This window comes from Grammomys surdaster, unplaced genomic scaffold (genome assembly GCF_004785775.1).
Source record: "Grammomys surdaster isolate TR1022 unplaced genomic scaffold, NIH_TR_1.0 958, whole genome shotgun sequence".
Classification (NCBI taxonomy): domain Eukaryota; kingdom Metazoa; phylum Chordata; class Mammalia; order Rodentia; family Muridae; genus Grammomys; species Grammomys surdaster.
In genome coordinates, this window is record NW_021605377.1 from 4,856,023 (window position 1) to 4,881,039 (window position 25,017).

The 25,017-nt window shown below is 41.6% G+C and overlaps 1 protein-coding gene across 6 annotated transcripts in view; it reads right to left on the reverse strand.

Moving 5' to 3' along the window:
- Positions 1-919: 919 nt before the first annotated feature.
- The window catches only part of Vezt (vezatin, adherens junctions transmembrane protein), a 62,477-nt gene continuing 38,379 nt past the window's right edge, over positions 920-25,017 (reverse strand). For 4 of the 6 annotated variants that reach the window (XM_028783091.1, XM_028783094.1, XM_028783095.1 and 1 more), the window contains exons 6-12: positions 23,729-23,878; positions 20,960-21,107; positions 15,552-15,883; positions 11,349-11,542; positions 5,735-5,835; positions 5,093-5,300; positions 920-1,929 (exon numbers count right to left, since the gene is read on the reverse strand). In XM_028783091.1, the coding sequence (XP_028638924.1) occupies positions 1,424-1,929; positions 5,093-5,300; positions 5,735-5,835; positions 11,349-11,542; positions 15,552-15,883; positions 20,960-21,107; positions 23,729-23,878 (1,639 nt within the window). In that variant the 3' untranslated portion in view covers positions 920-1,423. The remainder of the gene's footprint in view (positions 1,930-5,092; positions 5,301-5,734; positions 5,836-11,348; positions 11,543-15,551; positions 15,884-20,959; positions 21,108-23,728; positions 23,879-25,017) is intronic. The other 2 variants (XM_028783092.1, XM_028783096.1) reach the window with 1 other exon arrangement.

Consider the following 25,017-nt stretch of genomic DNA (forward strand, 5'->3'; position numbering starts at 1 on the left):
AACCTAGTAAGAGCTTGTGAATAAAAGACTGGACTGAAGTTGGTAAACAATAATTTAAGTAAGAAAGTAAAAGTGTGTTAATCAGGAATACAGAGGTCATTACAATGCTGAGAAACTTCCCTTTCTTGAAACAGAGCTGCTTCCATGTCTGACTTAAGGTACTGCTCCAGACATGCTGGCACTGCTAAGCATCAGAAGAAGGCAAAATCACTAACAGTACAAAGTCTATTCATACAAAGTAGGAGATTTTCCTCAGGATTAGAAATAGTTACTAAAACAACAACAAATCTTGAGAAGAAGTAAACTTCCTCACTAAAAGCAGTAAGTTCCAGGAAGTCATACACTTTCCTCCTGAAACAGCAGCATAAATTGAGTTTTTTTTTCTTACATTCCTCACAAAATAATGCCTATAAACTCTGTGAGTGCACAGTAGCAACAGGTTTCAGAAGGAGAATATTCCTAAAAATGTCATTGAGAACAGAATTCCAGCACAAAGCAGACAAGACTGGTCTGTGGAAAGCATCTCAAGACGTATTCACAACGAAATACAAAGGGACAAGGATACTTTCCAAGGTCGCTGACGTGTTTCCTGAGTCTTAGTAAGACAGGCCAGGCTAATGACAGCACAGGACCTACTTACAGCGGAGGCACAGTTGTCTTGAAGTAAACTGATGTACATTAGTTTCTGCAGGGCTGGGACCTTTGCTGTAGTGACAGCACTTGGACATCATCAGTTCTTTGAGTTACAACAGGAGAGAACAAACCCCTAGAAGGGCATTCTCTAAGAGGGCATGCTATTTTCCCTTGAAACTGTATGGCGCCTTGAAATGAGCACACATGAACAAGGGAGCATACGGGACATGCTACAGCCCAGGCAACCTTCAAACTACTTTAAGTTCCAAACCCCAGCACACATCAATTGTAGTAATTAAATACTTTTATTTAGAACCTGTATCTTTGTTTTTAAGAGTGGTATAAACAAAATAAAATACGAACAATGTATTAACACGACTGTTGCAGTTACCCCTGCAAAGACACAGTAGAAAGGGCTCATTCTAAATGTTTATGCTCTGCAAGAGAATCATCCTAGTGACCTCGTGGCAGCAAAGTTTTGGCAAAAAATGATAAATTCATTCTTATTAAAAGTATTTAAAGATTTGCCAAGATGATCAGGTTTGCCACAAATAAAACAGAAGTTTATTTAAAAAAAAAAAAAAAGCCCTTACCTTTCTCTCCTATGCCTAAAGGATCTGCCTATACAGGTGTCTACTAATTTCAGGTCAGGTTTTCAATTCAGTATTCACCCTGTAAATTCGCGCCGTAGCTTTATAGAGAGTAAACACACACTCATTTCCCTTCCCAGTCTTGCAGCTAGAACACTTTTGTAAAAGGAACAATCGAGGACATCACTTCATCTTGGCTTTTATTTTTCCTCCACCTCATTTTCACCTCCTTCAACTAGCTGTTCTTCCTCCTCGTCGCCAAAAGTCTGTTCCTGCATGGTGGTAAAGGACAGAGACCTGGCGGCCACTTCTGCAGCCAGGCCAGCAGTGAAGGTGAATTCTGGTGACAACTGGAGGCGAGCCAGCCTCTGCTTAATGGAGAGCTGGAGTGAGTCCCTGGGAGTCGGGGCGGTGGCCCCCGCAGCAGCGGCTTGAGGAGACTCAGCCTCACTCTCACACTGGAAGCACACTGTTTCCTCGGCTCCTCGGAGGGGGCCTTCGTCTGCAGAGGTGTCTTTACTCTGCCCCTGTGGAGGGCCATCGCACACATACTCAGTCCTACTGTCTTCCTTGTCGCCGGCACAGGGCTTACTAGTCTCCACGTCGGTAGCATTACTATGGACCTTGTCTGTATCTGAATTCATGGGTGTTTCTGAATTACTTACAGATTCCATTGGGTCTACAGGAGACAAGGATTTCAACACAGCTTCAAAGAACAAAAAGAGGAAAAGAAAAGAAAAAAAGAAAAAAAAATAACTAAGGGCCCAACAACTTTTAAATTTCCAGTTGCTTTTTTTTTTTTTTAAAGGAGCAACAAATAAATAAAAACTCAATAAAACTTTCTAGTAAAATAAATGTAACTTTACAAATATGGGGAGTTTTATGAGACAAAATACCTAAAGAAATGAAACGAAACAGGGACTTGCTGAAGAGTCTGCAGTTCAAAGGCAGTGCTTCTCAAAGCACCCTGAATCAGCAGACCCAGTTATCCCCTCGGAAGCTGCTGGAAACAGATCTTAGAGCCTGTGATCCTGATCACAGACAGGGAACTGGACACTGGGGTTGGGGACGGGCACATTTACAAGCCATCCCACTTGATTCTGATGCTCACTAAAGCTTGGGCCTAATGTGACCCAGATAACGGCATCTTCATCAAAAAAAATTTATATATATATATATATATATATATATATATATATATATATATATATGTATTTACAAGGTAAAACAGCATAAAAAAAGTCACATATAATTCAACTTATTTGCCAATCACCTAACAGAACCTGAATGGAAGGAAGTAAAGCATATGTCTACATTTTGTAGTGCTACACAGAACACAAATGAAATAGAATCAGCATTCAAGACTAAGTACCAAACAAAATATAACACATAAATATAATATAGATCCATACAGTAGAAGTTGTCCTTGCAAGAAAAATGAAGTTTTAGTTAGCCCCTCTTGGTGTTAGTAGGCAGTGGGTTGCTCGCTAGGCCGTCTCTCCTCCCAGCATGAGGGGTTAGTACAATACAACATATTATGAAGCACGGCAGAAGGAAAAAAGTGCGTCTTGAAGTCTGGCGTATATTTAAAAAGCGTATTTTTGTAAAACGCGTCCGTTTCCAAGACACACGCCTATGCTGTGGTAACCGCGCTACGGAAGCAGCAGCGACAACAGAACATGGCCACAGCAGGTCCAGCGGAGGCCGTCCCTCTCTAATTCCACTCGGACTTTACCCCTGTAGGCAGAGATGAAAACAACTCTGGAAGACGTACTGACATTTGTCACGGGAAAGCATTTTTCTGGCATCAGCAGATCTTTTACTTATTTTCACAAACTATACAGCACTACTGCCTTTTCAAGTGCAAACGGAGTCTAAGGCATGGTCTTGAAAAGGAGACACATTTCCTCTCATTTGCCCAGTGTCAACCAGTAGGTCATTTCACAGCTAAATTAGATGAAGAAAACACTGCACAGTAGCAAAAGATACAAGCTTACAGGTAATGATATTTTCAGCATTTCTGCACATTCTTTGTTCATAAGTCTGCTAGGTCTTAACAAGTGTACCGTGTCACAGGGGTTCAGGATCACTGCTAACTGAATTAGGGAGCACGGGTATCTGGAAGGGAAGCAGCCGCTGACAGCAGTGTGAGTTAAGTCTCTAGGGGATTAGGGCTTTGTTTGTTTGTTTGTTGATCCATGTGTTACATTTAGCAGTAAACAGTGTCAGGTGTCTAACAGGGACTTGATTACTACTTGTTGAGTTACAATCTGCTGAATGAATGCTGTTGGAGAATAGAAACTAGAAAAAAAATACAGAAATTTAGAGACAAACAACAAAACAAACAAAAATCTCTGAGCACAGAAACAATTATGTCTTTAAAAAAAATGTTATCAGCAATCTCTAACTCATGAGCAAGCTGACTACAGAACTCTACTGCTGCTTCTGGAAAGCTCTCCATTTCTCTGCTCTGCTGCTCCAGTTTCCCCTCAGGTCCCAGCTACTGGTACCTCTGGAGGAGAGGTGGGGCAGCTGAGGTTCACAGAGGAAACAGCGGACAGAGGACAGAGCTCTAGGTCACAGGCCAGTACACATCTACTCCATGAATACACACAGCAAGTCTGTGGGACTAGTCTAATTAGATAAAGGTAGGCTGAGAAAGATCTTTATTAGAAATGCTGGGAAGTACAAGAGGCCAGGATGGATTCCTATGCTGGCAAGGCTAATACAAAAAGGAAGATGGAAGTACTGCGGTTTTAAGACAGAAGGCCATCATCAGCAAGCTGTTTGAGTTTGAACAAAGTCTGGAATAGGTTACAAGATAGCTTAGGGGGAAGAAAGTGCTGAAACGGGAGCAGGCTACAGGGCTACCTGATGGACAAGCAGAATCTTGAGGGGACCTGGGTTCTAAAGGAGCCAAGAGAAACAGCAAAGAAGGAGGAAACCAACAGAGTGGCTGGGGAGAGGGCTGAGGGGTCCTAAGAGAAGACAGGACAGACCCAAGGAGCTTTCCGGAACAGGCAGTCTATATCCCTCTACTGAGAAGGGCAAAGGCAGGCAGGCAGGCAACTGCATCTGAGGCTTCATAGGCCACTCTAAACTGGAGTGGAAAGCCCATTCTACCTTCTTAAAGTCCGCAGGAATTAATTCAACTGAGGATGAATTAAGTTGACCCTGACAACTACCAACTGTCTTTCTCTTCATGCCTTCTTTTGCCTCCCATGAAGTATGACTAAAGAAAAAAGTGAGAGTAATGTGAAGAAATATAAGGCCAGCCAACAGCATCCAAACCTGACTGGAGTCGGTGTACACGGAAACACCTCCTCTGCTTCCATGGACTTAAGTCACCTGAACCAAGTGGCCAAGTGGCTTGGATCTTTATGCATTTTTCATCATTACAGATATTAATGGTGAGTTTTACTGAAGTGCTTAAATAGAGAACAGAGCTTATCATCTCAAGTTTATAGTTTTCTTCTGTTTGCCCCCTCCCCCCTGAAAGGGTCTTGCTATGTAGCTAGGTAGCACGGACATGCTGTGCAGCCCCAGCTGGCCTCAAACTCGTGACCCTCCTTGCCTTAACCGCCTTGCTGGGATTACAGTGCCACCACAGCCGGCTCCGTGTATCCAGTTTAATGTCCACTCTGAAAGAAATCTATCAAAGAATTAAGTAACTGGTGAAAAAGCTTGACTCCATAGTCCTAGTGGGATTACATGGCATTTCTTTTTATTGATCAAATTGATTTTGCTTCTGCATGAGAGTACTGTACTGACTGGAGGATCCGGAGTTCTACAGTCTGAACAACATTCATGGTTCAAAAAGAAAAGATTCCTGTCCCTGAAATGACCCGCGCTCTGAGGTCGGAGCTTACCGTGGTCACTGAACAGCAGCTGCTTCCATTTCTGCCTTTCTGCCTCGGAAGCTTTAAATCCCAGCACAGATTTTAGCTCCTGCAGCACCCTCCTGGACTCCTCCTGCTCCCGCTTCTGTCTCTCTTTGTCTTCCTGAGACAAGTGATATGGATCGTCCTTCCGGAACTCACTTTCTATGTCTATGTCGTCCACATAAGCTTCTAATTCCTAAAAAGGGACCAAAGACAGAGAACTTCAAGCCGACAGCTCTCGGAACAGTATTCACTACTTGCAGCCTATCCACCTTGGAGAGCCTTCTCTTGGACAGTCACATGACAGCTAGGGAGGAAGGAAGGAAGATGACAAACATATCTGCCGACAAGTTAAAATCTTTAAACAGTGGATACTAAAAAGAGTTCTAGATGAGAAAGTTTAACACTATCAGTGTCTATTTTCTACTCTGAGGTGACGAGTCAAATTCACGGCAAGGCACTAAGAGCAGATATTTTGAAATAAATTTACATTATATTGTAATACATCTTAACTTCATTAGAAGCAGAAATTCAACAATTTATCTGACGTTACCCATGTCACCTGAAATAAAAGTAGGCAAATTGTATATGGACCACTTCTTCAAGGGAAGAAGTGCCTTTCTCCCTTACCTGCTCCTCAGGGATGGGATCTCTGTCCTCAATGTGTAGAGTAGGCCGCAACAAGGGCACCGCGGTGCAGTGTGGGTTCTCACACGCTACTCCAGGCTTGCCTTCAGAAAGACAGTGGTGGAAAGGCAGAGTAAGGACAAGAAACATGCCGTCAGAAACACACGACTGAGCATTTAGTGCCGTGACATCCTTAGCACTACTTGTTAGTTTCACAGTCTGACTTCCTTTCCCCCTGGTTTTCTTGTCTTGAGACAGGGTCTTTCTAGGAGCCCGGGTTGGTTTTAAACTGATAATCTTCCTACCTCAGGCTCATGAGTGTTAGATTTTTGATGTGTATTACCCTATCTGGCTCTCAAATTGTTCTGGCTAAAACCTTTTATTTTCAAAAATGAAAGCCACCGAAAGGGAGCAGGAGTAGCTATATATATTTACCACTTGGCTTTAAGTTAACCTCACGCCGGACATGGCCATAGTATCTGTCACATGGTAGATGACAAATATTCCACTCTCTCAAAATATTTTGTTCATAGTGTTGTGAGGGTTTTAAAACAGAACATTCTTTCTCCTTAAAAAACAAAAACAAAAAACAGAACAAAACATGGTGGTGCACCCTTTTGATCTTATCACTTGGGAGGCAGAGGCAGGTAGATCTGTGAGTTTGAGGCCAGCCTATCAGACCACACACTTAAGAAAGTTCCATAGGGCTGACAGTAGAACAGTTTTTCTTATCAGTACTGATACAACACAGTGAGGCCTTTGAATAAAAAAATGAAAACTGCTCAACAAAATGATCAACAACAGAAGATCCAAACCCAAAGTACTGCTTGCTGCTCCCGAAGCACTGGGGAGGGAACCCTGGCCCTCGGGCAAGCCTAGCATGTGAGACAACTGATGGACAGACACCTCAGCCCTTGATGGCAGTTCATTAATACTGCTAAGTAGAAAATATAAGGCTCAGGGGTCACTTGACTGCTCTTCCAGAGGATCTGAGTTCAATTCCTAGCAACCACATGGTGGCTCTCAATCATTACACACATACACATACACACACCCACACCCATACACACACTCACACGTTTAAGAAGCAATCAAAAACATACTAAACAGTTTTGAAATGTAGGTAGTCTTTATGACATAAAAATTCAGAAACCACACAAGGAAAAATACTTTCTTTTCCCAAGAGAAAGTGTACTAAATTAATACATTCCACAAAATATTTAAAACATTGACATTTATTTTATGAACATGTGCATGAATTCTCTAGGATATGGAGAAACTAGAAAGTAACCATGGGCTGGTACAGGGGTTGAGGAGGCTCGGTATTTAAACTTTTGAGCAGACGAATTCCTTAATTCTTCAAAGAATAAATATTAAGGTAAAGCTTTAAAAATAATAATCAACTGAAATGTCAATGAGAGGAGGTAAATTCGGGTTCCAATGGGGACTTTTACCTGGCAAGAGGCCTACTGCACAAATTACCCTGGTGTGGGCTGAAGCAGACAAGGGATGTCTGGGGACAAGGGATGTCTGCAAGGTACTGGGGAGGGGTTAGAGGACACTCTAGGCATGCATGGGCTTGTGTTGTCACATGGAGTAAGAAAGAAAGAACGCTCAGAGGATGAGTCTACAGCTGTCCACAGTGGCGAGGGATTAGTGCTAAGCAAATATGTTGAAAGTTATGAGTCAAGATGTCCATAACAGAGAGGGGAGGTTTGAATATGGAAATGGGGCAGGACAATAAGTCCCATGGTGTTGAGACTCTATTAGTATGATTGCTATGACACAGCTTTTAAGACACACAGACAGGTACAGAAATGGATCTGAATATGTGTACAGGTATACAATATAGTTTTCCACTCCAGCTGTACACTGAGATGTGGATCAATTACATCCCAGGGGCAATGAGCACACAGAACATCCAGATCTTGTTTTCTAAACACTTCTTCTCCATGGAAAGGACTGAGGGTTCTCTAGTGTCAGAACTGATACCAGGAGGAAGCAAGTGAAATAAGAAAGTGTTTAAAATCATGCTGATCATGAAAATGTCACAGTGAAATGAATTCATTTTTATGCTAACTAAAAAATTAACAAAAAGAGAAAAACAATGTCCTTCATACAACGTTACCTTGGAATTTGTTACTCTATCTAGTCAAATGTAATTATAATAACAAATTATAATTTACTGTAAGATTTGCATCCATAAAGTTTTACTGATATAAGTAAGGTGGACAAATGAATTCTTTACCTTAGAGTAAAATGCCAAACAGAAAATGGAGTTAGGAAATTACCAACTGGCAATTATGATAGAAATATTTAGGGATAATGGAATTTTTATGTCTGCCACTTACTCTTAAATAGTTCAGAATAACACCACCAATAAAAACAGTTGTATAAATACAAATACACAAATTCAAGCAAAACCCAAAAAGGTGAAGATAATTTAAGCTAATTTATTCATTTCAAAAATTTTACCTTTTGGTACCCAATTCTACGGGGTTAGACAAAGACATAATCAAACTACCAACAACTAGAATATTGGAGAGTTTCATCCCCCTAAAAATTAACCTATGCTGCCTATGTTTTGGCTGTTCTTTTTTTTTGGGGGGGGAGTTGGAGGGACGGTATCTACCTAAGTAGTCCAAGTTGGCCTTGAACTTGCAGTCATCCTGCCTCAGCCTCCTCAGTGCTGGGATCTGAGGTATGCTCAACCATGCCTGGATATGCTGCCTCTTTCTAAGTCACTCACCCATTTCTAGTTTTTCCAGAGCACCGTGTGAAGAACAGCATAAACACAATCCCTACACTAAAAGTGTGAAGCTAGCCTGGGCTACAAAATGGGTTCAAGGCAAGCTATACTGACAAAGCCATGTCTCAAAACAACCAAATCAAGACTATTACACTGTCCTGTTGTGTGATCAGTCCTTTTGCTGCTGAGTGGTTCCCCAGTGAACAGATGTCACCATTTACTCAGCAGCTGAAGGACACATGGCCTTTAGATATTTTAGTGATGATAAACAAAGTCATACAGAGATATACATAGAGCTTTTATATGAACACAAAGGTTTCTCTTATTTATTTGGATTTTGTATGCTAGGCACTGAACCCAGGGGCCCAGGGGAAGTAGGCAAGTGTTTTAGCGCTAGTTACCCTACGTCCCAAGTCTGGGAATGTGAAGTTTTGATAGTTCTTAGCCAAACATGTAAATATGATACTACTGAATCTTATTGTGTGTGTATAAATAGTGGGTGAAATTTTGGTGAGAAAAAGGTTATTTATATAATCAGATTATACAAATAATATACAGTATTATTTTTTGTATTGTATCAGTTAAATTCCTGATTATGACAGTATCTTGCATTATGTAGGAGAATGTCAAGTTTTCATAATTACAAAGGAAGATTTATGGATAATGGGACTTATGCATGTGTATACATATGCATACAAAGATAAGTCAAATGTGGTGAAATGTCAATTATTACAGAATTTAGGTGAAGGGCATTTTGGATTACTTTTGTAATTTTTTTTTTTTTTTTTGGTTTTTCGAGACAAGGTTTCTCTGTGTAGTCCTGGCTGTCCTTTGTAATATTTTTATAAGTCTAAAATGACTTCTAATTAAAAAAAAATATTTCTGTGTTTGGGTGTTCTGCTTGCATGTATGTCTGTGAGGTACTTGTGTGTCTAGTGCCCATGGAGGCTAGAAGAGGGCACAGGATCCCTGTAACTGGAGCTACACAGTTGTGGGCTGCCATGTAGGTGCTGGAAACTAAACCTGGATCCTTTGGAAGAGCAGTTAATAACTGCAGAGGCAACTCTCCAGCCTCTAAAATGACTTTGAAATGAAACATAAAAAATCTGGCTAATATACTGGCTTTGCAGAATGTTTTCAAACATTTAAAGTTTTATAGCTATGGGCAACTGTGTACAAACACTGACAACAGGCTAGCATTACTGACTACTGGCTTACTGATTTGAAGACAGCTTTCACTGGCTGCTGGCTAGATAATCTACTCCTTCAGAGTGTGCTCAGGAAGCACCGAACGGCGTGTACTATTCTTTAGTGCACAGCCTTTATATGGTCAGCACACACTCTCCCACTGAACGAGCCAGGGCTGCATCTTTAACTCCCGAAGTACTTTTGAATGCTTCTTCTTGCCGGGCGGTGGTGGCGCATGCCTTTAATCCCAGCACTTGGGAGGCAGAGACAGGCGGATTTCTGAGGCCAGCCTGGTCTACAGAGTGAGTTCCAGGACAGCCAGGGCTATACAGAGAAACCCTGTCTCAAAAAACCTTAAAAAAAAAAAAAAAAAAAAAAAAGAGAATGTTTCTTCTTGTACTCAGAAGTTCTAGATCTCAGGGTAAAATCTTAAAATATTTACAGATATTAAAATTCCTTAAGAGATTTATCCTTTGAAAAAACACATCCACTAGACACATCTGTGAGAAAAGGAAGCATAGTCACTATCATGCCAATATATTCTTTGAAAAAAGTTAATATTTTTATCATTTAGAATTTATTCATTGAAGACATTGAAACACATTATTAAAATGCTCACTATAAACAAAACAGTATTATAGTGATATGAACTAATTATTGTTGGCAACAATACAAATTCAATGTACAAGTCTAATTAACCCTGTAATAAAGACCCGTGGGAAAAACACAGTGTTGGCTTGTAGCACAACTTAAAAAATTAACATATGAAACATTCCAAGTAAAATTGGTGGTGTAAAGCCAAGAGTGAAATCCGAGTTTTAAGAATGCAGGTTGGGGAGAAATTTCAGCATTGCACTGTAGCCTGTGACACAAGATGACCTGATCTACGACGATTAGACGGGGGTGCTTCCGGAGAGTTCAGAGCCATGAACTATGTCATTTCCGTATTATGTCTTCATAACAGAAGAGTATCTTGAGAGGGATCTCAGGATCTCTCTCATGACCATCACTTTTGGGAGCGCTAGGGACTGAGATGGACTCCACTGAGCTATACTGGCTCCTGACTACCCAACTTGCTCATTTGTTGTTGTTCATTTTGTTTTGAGGCAGAGTTTTGTTAGGTAGCCCAGGCTATCTTCTGCAAGGTAATCCTCCTGTTTCAGTCTTCCAAGTGCTAGAATTACAGGCATGAACTACCACATCCAGCTAAATCTCTTCTTTTTGTTTTTTTGAGACAAGGTCTATGTAGTCCTGGCTGTCTTGGAGCTCACTACATAGACTGGTCTTGCCTCAAACTCACAGCGACCCTCTTGCTGCTGCTTCCCTAGAGCTGAGTTTAAAGTTTTGTAACAACACACCTGGCTTAAACCAGTTCTTTTATTGCTAGACCTGCAAGAGTTTCTGGAAGTTCTGATAGTAGAAAATACTACTAACATTCTTCCTTGATTCCAGTTTTCATAAAGGAGATGGGATGCACACTCAGATCACTACATGTTTTATATTAGAGTCAAAACTTGGAGTTGAGTATCAATTTGTACATACATTCACCTTTTATTAAACTAAGAACTTTTATGAAACCAGTTTCATCCGTTTGAGGCAGGCCACAAACAGAGGAATTCCAGCAGGATGGAGTGAGTGTAATTGACAGACAAGCGTACACTGAAAATAATCCAGAGGTACCTTTTTTATCTGTATTCCTCCGGAGCAGTTTATCCACTTGAGAAATGGCTTCTTCCCAGCAACTGTTGCTGGCCTGAACGTGTGGCTCAATCAGTTTTAATTTCTGCTCTAATACCGGGTAAGCCTCTGATAGCAGCTCTTGTGTTTCTTTAGTACAAACGAGCTTTTCAAGTTCATCTTCAAGAATTATTACTCTGCAACAAAGAAAATGAGATTTTTAATAGATTAAATGGAAATTTCATCATTTAAGGAGTATTTAAAAAATTAAGCCTATAAAATTAAAACAGTTCTAGAGACAAATAGTAGTAATGGTTGTTCAACAGTGTGTATGTACTGTACACTTAAAAATGACCCAGGAGGGCTGGAGACGTAGCTCAGTGATAGAGCACTTGGTTAAGCACCTAAACCACCCCGAAACAAATGAACAGTTATAAGGAGTATTATGTAATGTATTTAACAAGTATTTCTTATATACACACTAGACATTTTCTTTTCCTTTCCTCCCTTCCTTCCTTCCCTTCCCTTCCTCCTTTCCTCCCTCCCTCCCTCCCTCCCTCCCTTCCTCCCTCCTTCCCTTTCTTCTTTCCTTTCATTTTTGGTTCTGAAATAAGAGTTTATTCATTTAGCCTTGAACTCCCTCCATAGGTCAGGAGGGCCTCAATCAGAGCTCACCTTTTTCTACCTCCCAAGTGCTGGGATTAAAGTCATGTGGCACCACCACTCGGCTACTAGACAATTTCTGATCTAAAGGAATAAATTAAGCCATCTCCTACTTTTAAAACATTCATAGCCAGTAAAATGATATATATATATGTATGTGTGTGTATATATGTATGAAGTTATATATTTAAATATACATATAACATATATAATATATATTCTTTCAATATTATACAAAATATATAATTTTTGTTGTTTTTTTGTTTTTGTTTTTGTTTTTTTGTTTTTGAGACAAGGTTTCTCTGTGTAGCCCGGGCTGTCCTGGAACTCACTCTGTAGAGCAGGCTGGCCTCGAACTTAGAAATCCGCCTGCCTCTGCCTCCCAAGTGCTGGGATTAGAGGCGTGCGCCCCCACCGCCTAGCGTACTGGTTTAATGTTACAGGAATGTTTTAAGCTCTCCCATGCGCAGTCCACAGGGAGGCACTGAGGATGAGACTAGCAAATGGGACAATGGATAGAAGCAAAGATCGGAAAGCTTTCAAGTTATGGAGCAGAAGAAATGTTTAGGTGATGCTTTTAAAAGCAGCAAGAACTACAGATAGGGAGTGGGTGGAGTCCTACAATCCAGACCTCAGAGGCCTGAGCAACAGGAGCATGAGTCTGAAGACAACTCAGGCTACAAAGCAAGCTCCTGCCTCAAACCAACCAACCAACCAACCAACCAACCAACCAACTCACTAACAGCCAACCGTTTCACCCACACAGAAGGAGAGAAGGTGTTCTTCAGCAGTGGGAGAGAAACAAATAAATACACTATTTGTACCCAATGTACTTGCTAATAATACTAGAGTGACAGTGCCATATGATGTCCTATTCTGAAGCAGAATCCTACATTTCTCATGCACGGTCCCCAGCTCCAGCCTCGTTTGTATCAGTGTATCCATGCCTGCTCAGTGTAGCACTCTTCCTCCTTAACCCACCTTCATTCTATGGTATTCTAACACGCCTGGCCCACTTCTCATTCTGCTGCCCCAGACTTTTAGGAGGCTTGATTTTGGCTAATATGACACTTTCACTAAAACCTCATTTTTCTCTGTATGATGGTTACTCTTGTCAACTTGATCAAATCTAGCATGAACTAAGAGACGCATCCTCAAGTCTGTGAGGCCATTTCCAGGGAAGAACTCAATGAAGGGAGAAGCCTCTTTGCTTCTTGCTCATCAGCAATACTCTGCTGTGGCATCTGAACCCAGTGTCTGTGGCCCTGGGGTGTGGACTGAGGAGCAGCAGTTCTTTAGAAATCATTCAGACCCGCAGAACACACTGGGACTGCTATGATACCCAGCCTCCCAGGCAGAACAGCTAGGTTCCAGGACACAGACAGCTACTGCGGGACGACCCAGACCCTACTGCGTAAGCCAACCTACTAAAACTCCTCTTCTTCAGAAAGAAAACCTCTTTGTAGATTTATTTATCTTGCATGTATGATTATTTTGCCTGCATGTCTGTCTTGCGCCCCATGTGTGTGCCTGGTGCCTGCAGAGTCAGAGGATGGTGCTGGATGTCCTGGAATTGGCGCTATGGATGAAAATCTCTCTTATAACTTATATTCATGGGGCTGGAAAGATGGCCCAGTGATCAACAGTACTCGTGCTCTTTTAGAGTACTGGAGCTTGGTTCTTTTAGAGTACTGGAGCTTGGTTCTTTTAGAGTACTGGAGTTTGGGCAGTTCATAACCATTTGTAACTCCAGCCTTAGAGTATCTAACACCCTCTTTTGGCCTCTATTGGTACCTGCATATAACTGCACACACACATATATATGAATGTATGAATGAATGCATATACACATATATCATTCGTCGTGTCAGCTCTGCTGCTCTAGAGAACCTTCTCTGATACGCTCAGATAATCCAGCCTTTGCTCCCCACTCATGTGGAAATGGCCTTATTGTCCATGTAGCCTGCCATGAATTGAGTCAGTATTCACCTGCCATCTTAGAACAGCACAGACAGAGCCTGGGATACCCTCACCTCAGTTTCCTCCCTTCTCCCATTCCAACCTTTCACAAGTCTCTTATCGACTTCTCCAAGGCCGTGAACTGAGGCAAAACTTATCTTCTCCAACATGTTTGTGAGCTTCCATTTCTGTCTTTGTATATCTTGTCGTCCTTCATCTCAGCTCAGTTAGCCTCGGGTAGCCAGGCCTTTTGGTCCACCTCATCTTGCATCTGATTTATGCATTTCTCCCTCCACGTCTTGACTGATATTCTGGGTCAGGTGAGTTTATCACCTGCAATCTTATCAGTGAAGTAAATCCCAATGACCTCCAGATTACCAGCACAAGATCGTGTCCAGCCCTACTCTATCAATATTTTTGAAATTTATTGAAAAAAATTCACTAGGAATGACTACTTTGGTTCAACTCCCTCACTTCTTCCTTCCTTCCCTCCTTCTCTCCCTCCCTTCCTCTTTTTTCTCTTTCTCTCCTCTCCCCCTTTCTCAGAATCTTCCTATATAGTTCTGGCTATCTTGAAACTCTCTCTATATACTAGATTGGAACTCGGAGAGCCACCTGCCTCTGCCTCCCAAGTGCTGGGATTACAAGAATTCCCCACTACACCTGATTTATTCCATTTTTAAAAGTGAAAATTTCCATTACAAATAGATGAGAAAAATACAATTGATGAAACTACACCAAAGCCAAATATAAGCCATTTGGAAACTACAGCTGAATGTCAGTATTATGTAAACAGAGGACAAACAAATAGAAAATGTGACTACTACCCTTTCCTGAGGCCAAAACGTGTATTCTGTGCTATAGAATAGTTCCAAATATGTTGTGATGTATTAGAAAGTAGCAAGTATTACCCTGTAGCTACATACAGTGGCACCTCTCATAATGCTATAGAATACTGACAGGTACTTTCTTAGACTGTGGGCTCCAATTCCAATGTCTGATGTTAAGAGGGCTAAAAAGATGCTCATTTTTGATAATCCTCTTGTGGTTTGAATATGCTTGGTCCAGGGAGTGTGTGCCCTTGTTGGAGGAAGTGTGTCACTGTGGGTGTGGGCTTTGAGACCCTCATTGTAGTTGCCTGGAAGTCAATTTTCTGTTTGCCTTTGGAACTCTCAGTTCCTCTCACACCATGCCTGCCTGGATGCTGCCATTCTCCCACCTTGATGATACTGGATTGAACCTCTGAACCTGTAAGCCAGCCCTAATTAAATGTTGTCCTTTATAAGACTTGCCTTAGTCATAGTATCTGTTCACAGCAGGAAAACCCTAGCTAAGACACCCTTCCATTTTATTTCTCAAAGATAAGACGCATCTGCTTTCTGCTGAAACCAGAAAAGGAAAAGCTACAAACGATTCCCTTAAGCTACAGTGCTTACAAACCATTGTCTCCCTGATAGCTCGTGCCTACAAACCATCCCTCTGACTCCGCTCTGTTTCTTCTTTCGGGGGGCACAAGGAACGGCTCAAATGGGCTGAGACTGGCTGCTTACTGCTGTGATGATTCCTTACAGCTTCTCAACTTACTCATTCAGCAGTGCTTTCAGATGGAGCTGTAGGCTGCGCACTGCCGTGTGGACGTTATTCAGCTCTCTTGATTTCTGCTGAGTTTTGGATAAGCGCTGGGGGACTGACTGGTGCTGAGTTTCAAAGTAGCGAAAGAACTCATAGCTGCGCCTTAGCTCTTCCAAGCAGGCAGAATGAGCATGAGGTAGACCTTGAGTCACATCACAGAGAATCCGATGAGGCAGAAGTGCAGCAGTGAGTAAGGGCCCTGCAGGCGAATTCGCTGTAGAAAGTAACAGGGCTAGGCGTCTGAAGAACTCTGAACTCTGTGCCACCCAGAGCTGGAACAAAACCTAAGGGGTAGGGAGAAGGGGGAGAGAGCGAAAACATACTGATCAATTAAAATGTCAATATTCAAAACAAACTACAAATTTACCATCTGACTTTAACTTTTTACATTATCCTAAATAATGACCAATCTGAACTTGAACTAACTCTAAGATTAGCCAAGGACACTATACTGAATTATGCAGTCATAATCTGTGAGTTGTTAGGATTCTAGTACAGCAACCAACACCTATATGTAATTTAGCACAGTCCTATCCTAGATAGAAATGACCTAAGAATTGGTGGAGGGCTGGAGAGATGGCTTCAGTGCTCTTCTAGAGGACCTGGGTTCACTTCCCACCACCTATGTGACAGCTCACAACTGCTTGTAACTCCAGCTCCAGAGGAAACTGATACCTCTGACTTCATGTGATATATACAGACACATATAATTTAAAATATAAAAATGAAGTCAGGTATGGTAGCATATGCCTATAACACTGCCACTCAGGAGGCAGAGGCAGGCAGATCTGTTGAGTTAAGAGGCCAGCCTGTTCTACACAGTGAGTTTCAGGACAGCCAGGGATAGACATAGAGAGACATCCTGTCCCACAAATTTATTAGAAATGGATTTTCCTTAAAATTTATTTTTAGGCTGATGAGATAGCTCAGCAGGTAAAGGTACTAGCTATGAAGCCTGACCATTTGAATTCTATCTCCAATACTCATATACTCATATGGTGCAAGTAAAGACCCCTACAAGTTGTCCTCTGACCTCCACAGGAATGCTGTGATATGTGTATACCCATACATATACATTAAGAATTTGAGGCTGAGCCGGGCAGTGGTGGCGCATGTCTTTAATCCCAGCACTTGGGAGGCAGAAGCAGGCGGATTTCTGAGTTCGAGGCCAGCCTGGTGTACAGAGTGAGTTCCAGGACAGCCAGGGCTACACAGAGAAACCCTGTCTCGAAAACCCCCCCCCAAAAAAAAAAACCATCCCCCCCCCCCAAAAAAAAATTGAGGCTGAAGCAATGGTTCAGCAGTTACCAGTAGGTGTTGCTCTTGCATGAGTTGAGTTCTATTCCCAGCACCCATAAGCAGGCAGCTTAGAACCATCTGTATTCCAGGTGGTCCTGGAACAGAGGCACTGCATACATGTGGTGCAAAGACATCAAAACATCCACACAGATTAAAAAAAAAAAAAAGGAATTTTGGGTTCAGCCAGTTGTGGTGGTTCACACCTTTAGTCCCAGCACACAGGAGGCAGAGGCAAACAGATCTCTGCAAAGGCTAGTTAAAGCTACAGCCTTGAGACCTTATCTTAAAGAAAAGAAAAAAATAAATTTGGGTTCAAACTGACACTACCCTTTGTTCTAAGAATTAGCATGTCTGGCATGAAAACTGCAAACCTATTTTTTTTAATGATCATGTGTGTACATGTGTGTTTGAACACATGACTGTAAATGGCGACAGAGTCCAGAAGAGGCTGTTGGATCTCCTACAGCTGGAGTTACAGGTGGCTGTGAGCTTCCTAACATGGGTGATGAGACTGAACTCGGGTCCTCAGGAAGAACATCATGTGCTCCTAAGTACTGAGTTATTTCTCCAGTCTCTGTGAATTTATGAGAGATAGAGCAGACAGCAAGAGAAGTATAACACCAGAAGACTTGGAAGGGGGAAATCTCATAGACAAAGAATGACAGGAAACTAAGAAATGCTGAGAGTGGTAGCAGTAGTCTGCCCTAGGGATGGGCCCTTAGTTGCTTATCCAGTACTAAGTGGTCAGCCCTGAAGTCATATACATACAGGTAATACTACATGGACTGAGTAGCCTGTATTTATATATTTAGGCATCCACACACAGAGACACATGCACATACACATGTAAAGTGGACTGAATAGATTATATTTATATATTTAAGCATTTACACATACACACACGCATGCATACATGCACACATGTACACACAGTAAATGGACTGAGCAGGTTATTTATATATTTAGGCATTTACACACACACACCAGACAGACAGACAGACAGACAGACACATGCTATAATTAATGACTAACAAAAAGATGCACATTACAATAACAATGAAAGAAAAAGAAGCCGTGATTTTGAGATGGAGATGGGGTGGTATTCAAGGGAGGTGTTGGGAAGGAGGAAAGGGAAAGGAGAAAATGATGTAATTACATTTTAATTTAAAAAACAGAAAACAAACAGAAACTACATCAAAACCTAAATAGGAAACTCAGTAGACATCTTAATGACTGAACAAACATGGCTTAAAGAGATGTAAAAACATGAAAATTGCTTCTCTGAATCCTTCTTGAAGAATAGCAATGAGGAACAAAGAAAAGGATTGAGAGATGGCTCTGTGGTTAATGACACTTGTTCTTACAGAGGGCCTGGTTTTGATTCCCAGCTCCACACAGTGGCTTCTATGTGGTGCTGGGAATTGAAGTTAAGTCAGGGTCCTGGGGGTCTGACACCTTCTGACTTGTGAACATATATATGGTGCAAAGATATACATGCAGGCAAGAAGTTATTTTACATAAAATAAAATTTAAAAGAAAGGAAAACACAGCCTGTGAACTTACATAAGTATCTATATAACAAACAAACAAACAAACAAGAAGAATGACTGTTTTTAAGGACCCATTAGGTGACCAGCTCTGCTGCACACATTTTGAAGTCATCTCATTTAACACTTTAAAAAGCAGTTGTGTTTTTACTACCTTTTTAAAAAAAATGAGTTAAGTTTAAAGAATAGTTTATATTTAAGGCCAAATTAGAGTCCACATTAAAATATAAATTCACCTCTGCTTAATTAAAAATCTGTCAAATTATTCTTTCAAAAATATTTTATACCTTTACAGAGTAAAAGCATGATCATGAGGATTACCCTGGAAATAAAGAAACTCTTCAGGTTCCCTTACCCCAGGGAGCATTCTTAGTGTTTTCTCCTACTCTTTCCCCTCTTAGAAAACAGAGTTCCTGCTGTTTTGGAACTATGTACCTGCATATTGCAGAGGAAGCAGACATTGTTCCAAAGTCTTTGCAAGCAAGATCCAGCTGTTGTACAAAGGTTTAGTATGCAGATCTACCATGACCTATGCAGACATTCCTTTATTCTATCATGGTTCCCACCTCCGAAAAACTCTCAGCTACTAAAAACAGAACATCGTGAATTTTGGAGGCAAAAGAATGTAACTAGGAAATATTATCCTGAGTGAGGTAACCCAGACCCAAAAGGACATGCATGACATGTACTCACTGATAAGTGGATATTAGCCAAAAAAGTACCGAATACCCATGATACAATTCATAGACCGTAAGAAGGGAGGCAGAGGGAGGGAGGGACCTAGGTGGGACAGGAGAGGGGGAGAGGAAAAGGGGGGTAGGATCAGGTATGTGGGGAGAAGGGGAGAAGCCCAGAGGGTCAGGAGAATGAATGGAAGCTGCAGCTGTAGGGGATAAGGGTAGGGGCAAACCTCAGAAAGTCCTAGAGACCTGGGATGTGAAAGGCTCCCAGGACTCAGTGGGGATGACATTAGCCGAAATGCCCAACAGTGGGGAGATAGAACCTGAAGAGACCATTTCCAGTAGATAAACAGTGGAGGGGTGGGGTCTACCTTCAAAAATTTTGACCCAGAATTGTTCTTGTCTAAAAGAAATGCAGACAAAAATGGAACAGAGATTGAAGGAAAGGCCATTCAGTGACTAGCCCAACTTGAGATCCATCACATGGGTGGGCACCAAATCCTATTTCTGATGCCACATTGTGCTTTCTAGATGGAAGCCTAGCATGGCTGTCCTCTGAGAGGCTCTACCAGCAGCTGACTGAGGCAGAGGCAGATACTTACAGCTTCGCCTTGTTCCCCCATTATTTGTTCTCTTTAATGTTTCTATGGCCAGTCAGGGAGTGGTGCTGCATGTGTTTACTTAATACATGTATTGGGAGGTAGAAGCAGGCAGATCTCTGAGTTCAAGGCCAGCGTACTCTACAGATTTCCAGGACAGCAAGGGGTACACAGCAGAGAAATACATTTTCAAAAAACCAAAACCAAACCTATAAAACAAACACCCGCAACATGACCATCAAGAAAGCAGTTCATGAAGTGTTTTTATAACTCACTACTGATGCTCCAGGGCTCAACTGTAATTTGCTTTTAGCTTACTTTTTGATGGATCGGATTTATCCTCATTAGTCAGAGTGAAATTTCTGGGTTACAGCTATCCACCTTTGTGAAGACTTGAATTCATTTGTCAGGTGTATGCTGTTACCACCTGTATTCGAGTTCTCCTGGAATCTTCATTGATAATAAAGTTATCAGTGATGACATCATTGATAATGAAGTTGATAATAATCAACTTCCTTTATAAAATATTTGGTATCTCTCTTTGTATTTCTTTCAATAGTACAATGAAAAGGTCTGTTGCATTGGCTGATTGTACTGCTCTGAGATCAGTATGTGTATCTTGCCTAGCTTCTGCTTGCTCTGTTTGCTTGACTGCATCTGCAGTGCTGGGGATGGAACCAAGGGCCTCATGCACGAGAGCACATGCTCTGTCGTGGAGCCCAACTCTTACCCTTGTAAGCTTGAGTTACCTTAGTACTCCTTATACAGAAAGAACTAAGGTTAGTCTATTTCACTTTATTGCACTTAAAGTATATAGTATTTGAAGTTTGAAATTCAACTTTTATATTGTCAATTATATTCTTTCATGTGGCTGCTTATAGTGAAAGAATTATTTCCTAAGGTATGAAGAAAAAATTGTGGGGACTTTATAAAGGAAGATATACATATTAAGTACATTACCCAGGTTTGTTGAAACAATCTCACTAGGGCTTCCTGTCAAGTAATCTACTTATTTCTAACATACTCTATGGTGTTTTAAATTAAGAACATTGACACCAAAACACAAGGATGTCTTCACTGATTGGTATGACCTCTCAGCATTTAAAGCCAGTGTCATGACCCCTAAAACACGTGGCGTTTGGCAGCATGGACGGGGAACAGAAGCACCGCTGTGTCAGACAGCAAGGGCACAGTCCATCTGTACTCCTACCCTTCCTGCTAAGTGGGCTGCTTACCTTCAAGGCTGGCAGGCTGAAGCCATCTGTCAAGTTATGGGCCTCCTCTTCTGAGATCTGGTCTTCACTGAGTCCAAGCCCCAGCTCCTTAAAAGGTACCACACAGATGTAGTTGGTGACATTGTCACTCTCAGAGTTCAGGGGGTAGGTTAAATTAGGTTAAGGCGGTCAACAGCACCTCTTCGTTAGCACATTTAAGGTAGCCCCAAATACTCAAACATTATATTTACTAATTTTATTTTGAACACAGACTGAAGATTTGTGTCAGTTATTTTAAAGAAATGAATAGTAAGATCTAACATATTGGTATAACATTCTGGCATATTGTGGGGTACTTTGAATAAAGTGTCTGTTTAAACAGTTCAAAGTAGGCAGCAGCATTCTAGTTACTGTCTAGCCTGCTGCCCTCTTCAATGTATTCCATAAACTTCTTGCTGGTTTGAAAGCAATAAAGACACACAATCAGAAGAGCAAGTCTCCAACGGCTAAAGCGCTGGCGTTTTGGAAAACTTCCCTCTAAAGCTGTGTGATGTCCTTTGCTGTGTGGCGGCTCAGGCCCCTGTGTACAAGCACTTCTCTTTGCCTCTCTGATCCCTCAGCCCGACATCTCCCAGACTGAAGCCAGCACCTGCCAGCTCTAGCTTGTCTCACTGACCTGTCTTCATTATCTACCTCATGGATGTATCAGGAGCAATCAAATTATTTCCCTCTTTAATTGTAGCTTGATATGCTGAATTTATTCCTATGTCAGACGTTGTATGTGTGTGTGTTTCCAGCTTCTTCTAGGATATATATATTTTTTCTGTGCAACCTCTTCTGGCTTTTATCAGTTTGTTCCTTTTCAGTGGGACTCCCTCAGTGTGGCAAGAGAGCTCGTGCAGGAGTTAGTCCACCAGGAGCTTTGTGCACGGACACCACGTTTTAGGTGTTCTGCTCATCTAGATACAAAGTCTAGAGAGTCCGGATCAAAGTCCTCAAGTTCCACATTACTTTCTTCATGTTTAAGCATATAAAGCAAAACTCCCCCTCTTCCCTCCCCTTGGTTGTTTTTCTGAGACAGGGTTTTTAGCCCTGTGTAGTCCTGACTGTCATGGAACTCATGCTGTAGACCAGGCTAGCCTCAAACTCAGAGATCCGATTACCTCTGTCACCCAAGTGCTGGGATTAAGGGTGTGTGCCACCACTGCCTGGCATATCTGCAAATCTTAGCTGCCCATTTTTTATCATCTCATCTATAAGAAAGTAAGCTTCACCGGAACAAGGGTGGTTTACCTTGTTCACTGCTAGGTCTTCAGTATTGAAAAAGCTTAACTGAGGCAAGCAATTTTTCTCATTCTCCCTACCCTGAATTTATGTTCTATGGGGCAGAGACTGCATCTACGCATTTAACAATGTGCTAGTGACAAGCACATTGCTTAGAATTGTATTTGTATTCAAGAAAAAACTCATTGCATGCCTAGCTACTTGGATGGAGTTCCCAAGCCACTATCAAATCTGTTCTTTCCATATTCTCTTTGTTTGCTTGTTTACATAGAGGACTTCTCTGTGTAGCCCTGGCTGTCTCAGTTTGTGGACCAGGTTGACTTTGAACAGAGATCTACCTGCCACTGCTTGGACTAAAGGTCTGTGCCACCGTGCCTGGCTCTCTCCATGTCCTTTTGCTTCTTGCTATCTGTAATACAGACTCATATTCTCAGGATCAATTCCTATTCCTTCTTGGAGGGCCAATTTATGTGAAAGCCTTCTTTAATCCCACTAGGTCAGTGTGCTAGCCTACTTTTGGGAGACTCCCTGAGCATCATGCTGCATTGTGAATGCTGGCTTATTTACTGATCACATTCAGAAGTCCTCAGAAGTGGTAGTTCATGTTTGTGCTCTGTCTCTTTAACAGCTGGAAGAGTCTTTGACACATAGCTGGCAGTGCGAAAGTAGACAGGCAAGTTCTTCATGAGAATTAAATTGTTTTCTCTTCACTTCCAGAGAGAGATGGTACTTTGTAGCTATATATAAAATACATGTTTACATATAGGTGTATATGTCATGTGTTTGAATTATAAATCACTTAACTTCTCTTTCTGGTTTTCATAGAGTTACAAATAATACAACCATTTGTGTGAAGCACACAGTGCTAGAACACACGGCACATGTCAACACTAAACATTACCTTGATCAGTACCCAGCAAACTGAAGAAGGCACAGAGTAGTTTTTTAAATTTTCTGTTTACCCATAGTTTAACGTATTTATGATTCCTAACTAACTAATTATGGGATTGCTGCCATTTTAAAGATGAAGAGAGTAAATCAGAGAAGAGGAAATTAGCTTAAATTAATTAGAGTCACCTAAGCAGTAAAAAAGTGATATAACCAAAATTTGAACTTTGGCAGTCCAGCGCTAGTCTTCTTAGAAAGGGGAAGGACTTTCAGTTGCCAGGCCATTGCTGTGTCAGGACACAAGTCTGCTACATTTGCTCCTTTTCTTAAAGGGTCTCATCTAACAAAGCCAAGCTCTTTGGCCTCTTTCTTTAGACCAGTGAGGACAAAGATGTTGAGAAGCTTCCCCTGTTGGAACGATCCACCCACAGGCAGGATGTCTTCCTGTCTGTCGTTCTCATTCCCCTATAATGTACTTCCAGTTTTAAAACAGAGGTGAAGAGAGAACTTAGACTCGGACTAGGCAACCTCATGCATAGCTCGCTCTCAGACGCAGGTGCAACATGTCATTCAGGGAGCTGGAAACACTGTAAGCCTCACACTGAGACAAAAGGATATTTTTTCAGCATGTACAGGGTAGCTAGCCTTGCGGCTTGAAAGTTGGCTCTGACGGTCCTGTAGACGGCTTTCCGAAGGCCGATGAGATGCTGGCTGGGATGCTGTGCAGCCTTATTAAATGAGCAAGCAGCACTGACCCTGTCAAGCAAACTTGAAAAGTAAAATGTGATACAACTGTACAGGTGTCCTAAAGTTTGTGTTTCCTAAATCCACAATTCTATTACACTTAGAAACAATTTCTTTCTTAAAATTACTATAAGTATCTCACATTGTATCCCCTCCTTTCTCTTAATACATACAAACCCACTAGAACACACAAATGAAACAAAGAGCAACAGCTGAAAAGTGTAAAATCTCAAGAAATATTTAGTCAAATATAGAGAAAATTTTATTTAAGGTAGAAATGAGGAATGTTTAAGTAAAATGGATAGATTTCTACATAAAGACAGTCTATCTGCTAAAATACACTAAAGTAGAACTACTCCCACAGGCTTCAAAGCCGGTATCAACAGGTTGTATGAAGGGCCAATTATCAGCACTTTCTCATGCTTACTACACATTTACAGCATGTTCACAAATCACTTGTTTGGTTGCATGTACATAACAATTAACGGCTGCGTATGAATATGTTCTGCACACTGAAGCATAGGGCAAAGTTTGTTACCCACCTGCTGCCACTGGCACTTACCTACCACAGTGAAGGAGGGACGCAGAGAGGTAGCAGGGCCAGTGGCCAACAGGGGATGCAAACAGAAAGGCAGAGCATGGGTTACTGTGTGCCGGGCCAGCTGTCTCACCCACTCACAGTTCACTGCTTTCCTTAGGCCAGTGGAAAGCACTTGCAACAGTGGCAGTGTTAGAACGTGTTGCTTATGGCTGAGCGTAAGCAGGGTTAAACGCTGCCAGTTATTCTAATCAGTAACCTCCTCCAACAGCAAGACAAAATTGTCACCATTTGTAAGTCTTCTTCATAAAACCACACATCTATAAAACAGATACTGAAGTAGAATCTTTACAATGGAAAGCCAAGCTAAAGGATACAGACAAAGACAGGCAGGCTTAACTTTAAGTAAGGGAATGCAGGAAGAGAAAGGTTAAATCGTTTGCCAGAAAGGAATCAGGAGGCAGCAGCAGACCACTCCGGATTTCAGTGTAATCTCAGTGTGAAGCAGTAGGGTTTGTGCTTCACTGAATCACTTTTACAGACTGAAATAGTTCAAAGACACTGGGAGGCAAGGCTGACTATCCCTCATGACTTTTCTGTCCACTGTCCAGTTAGATGGACACAC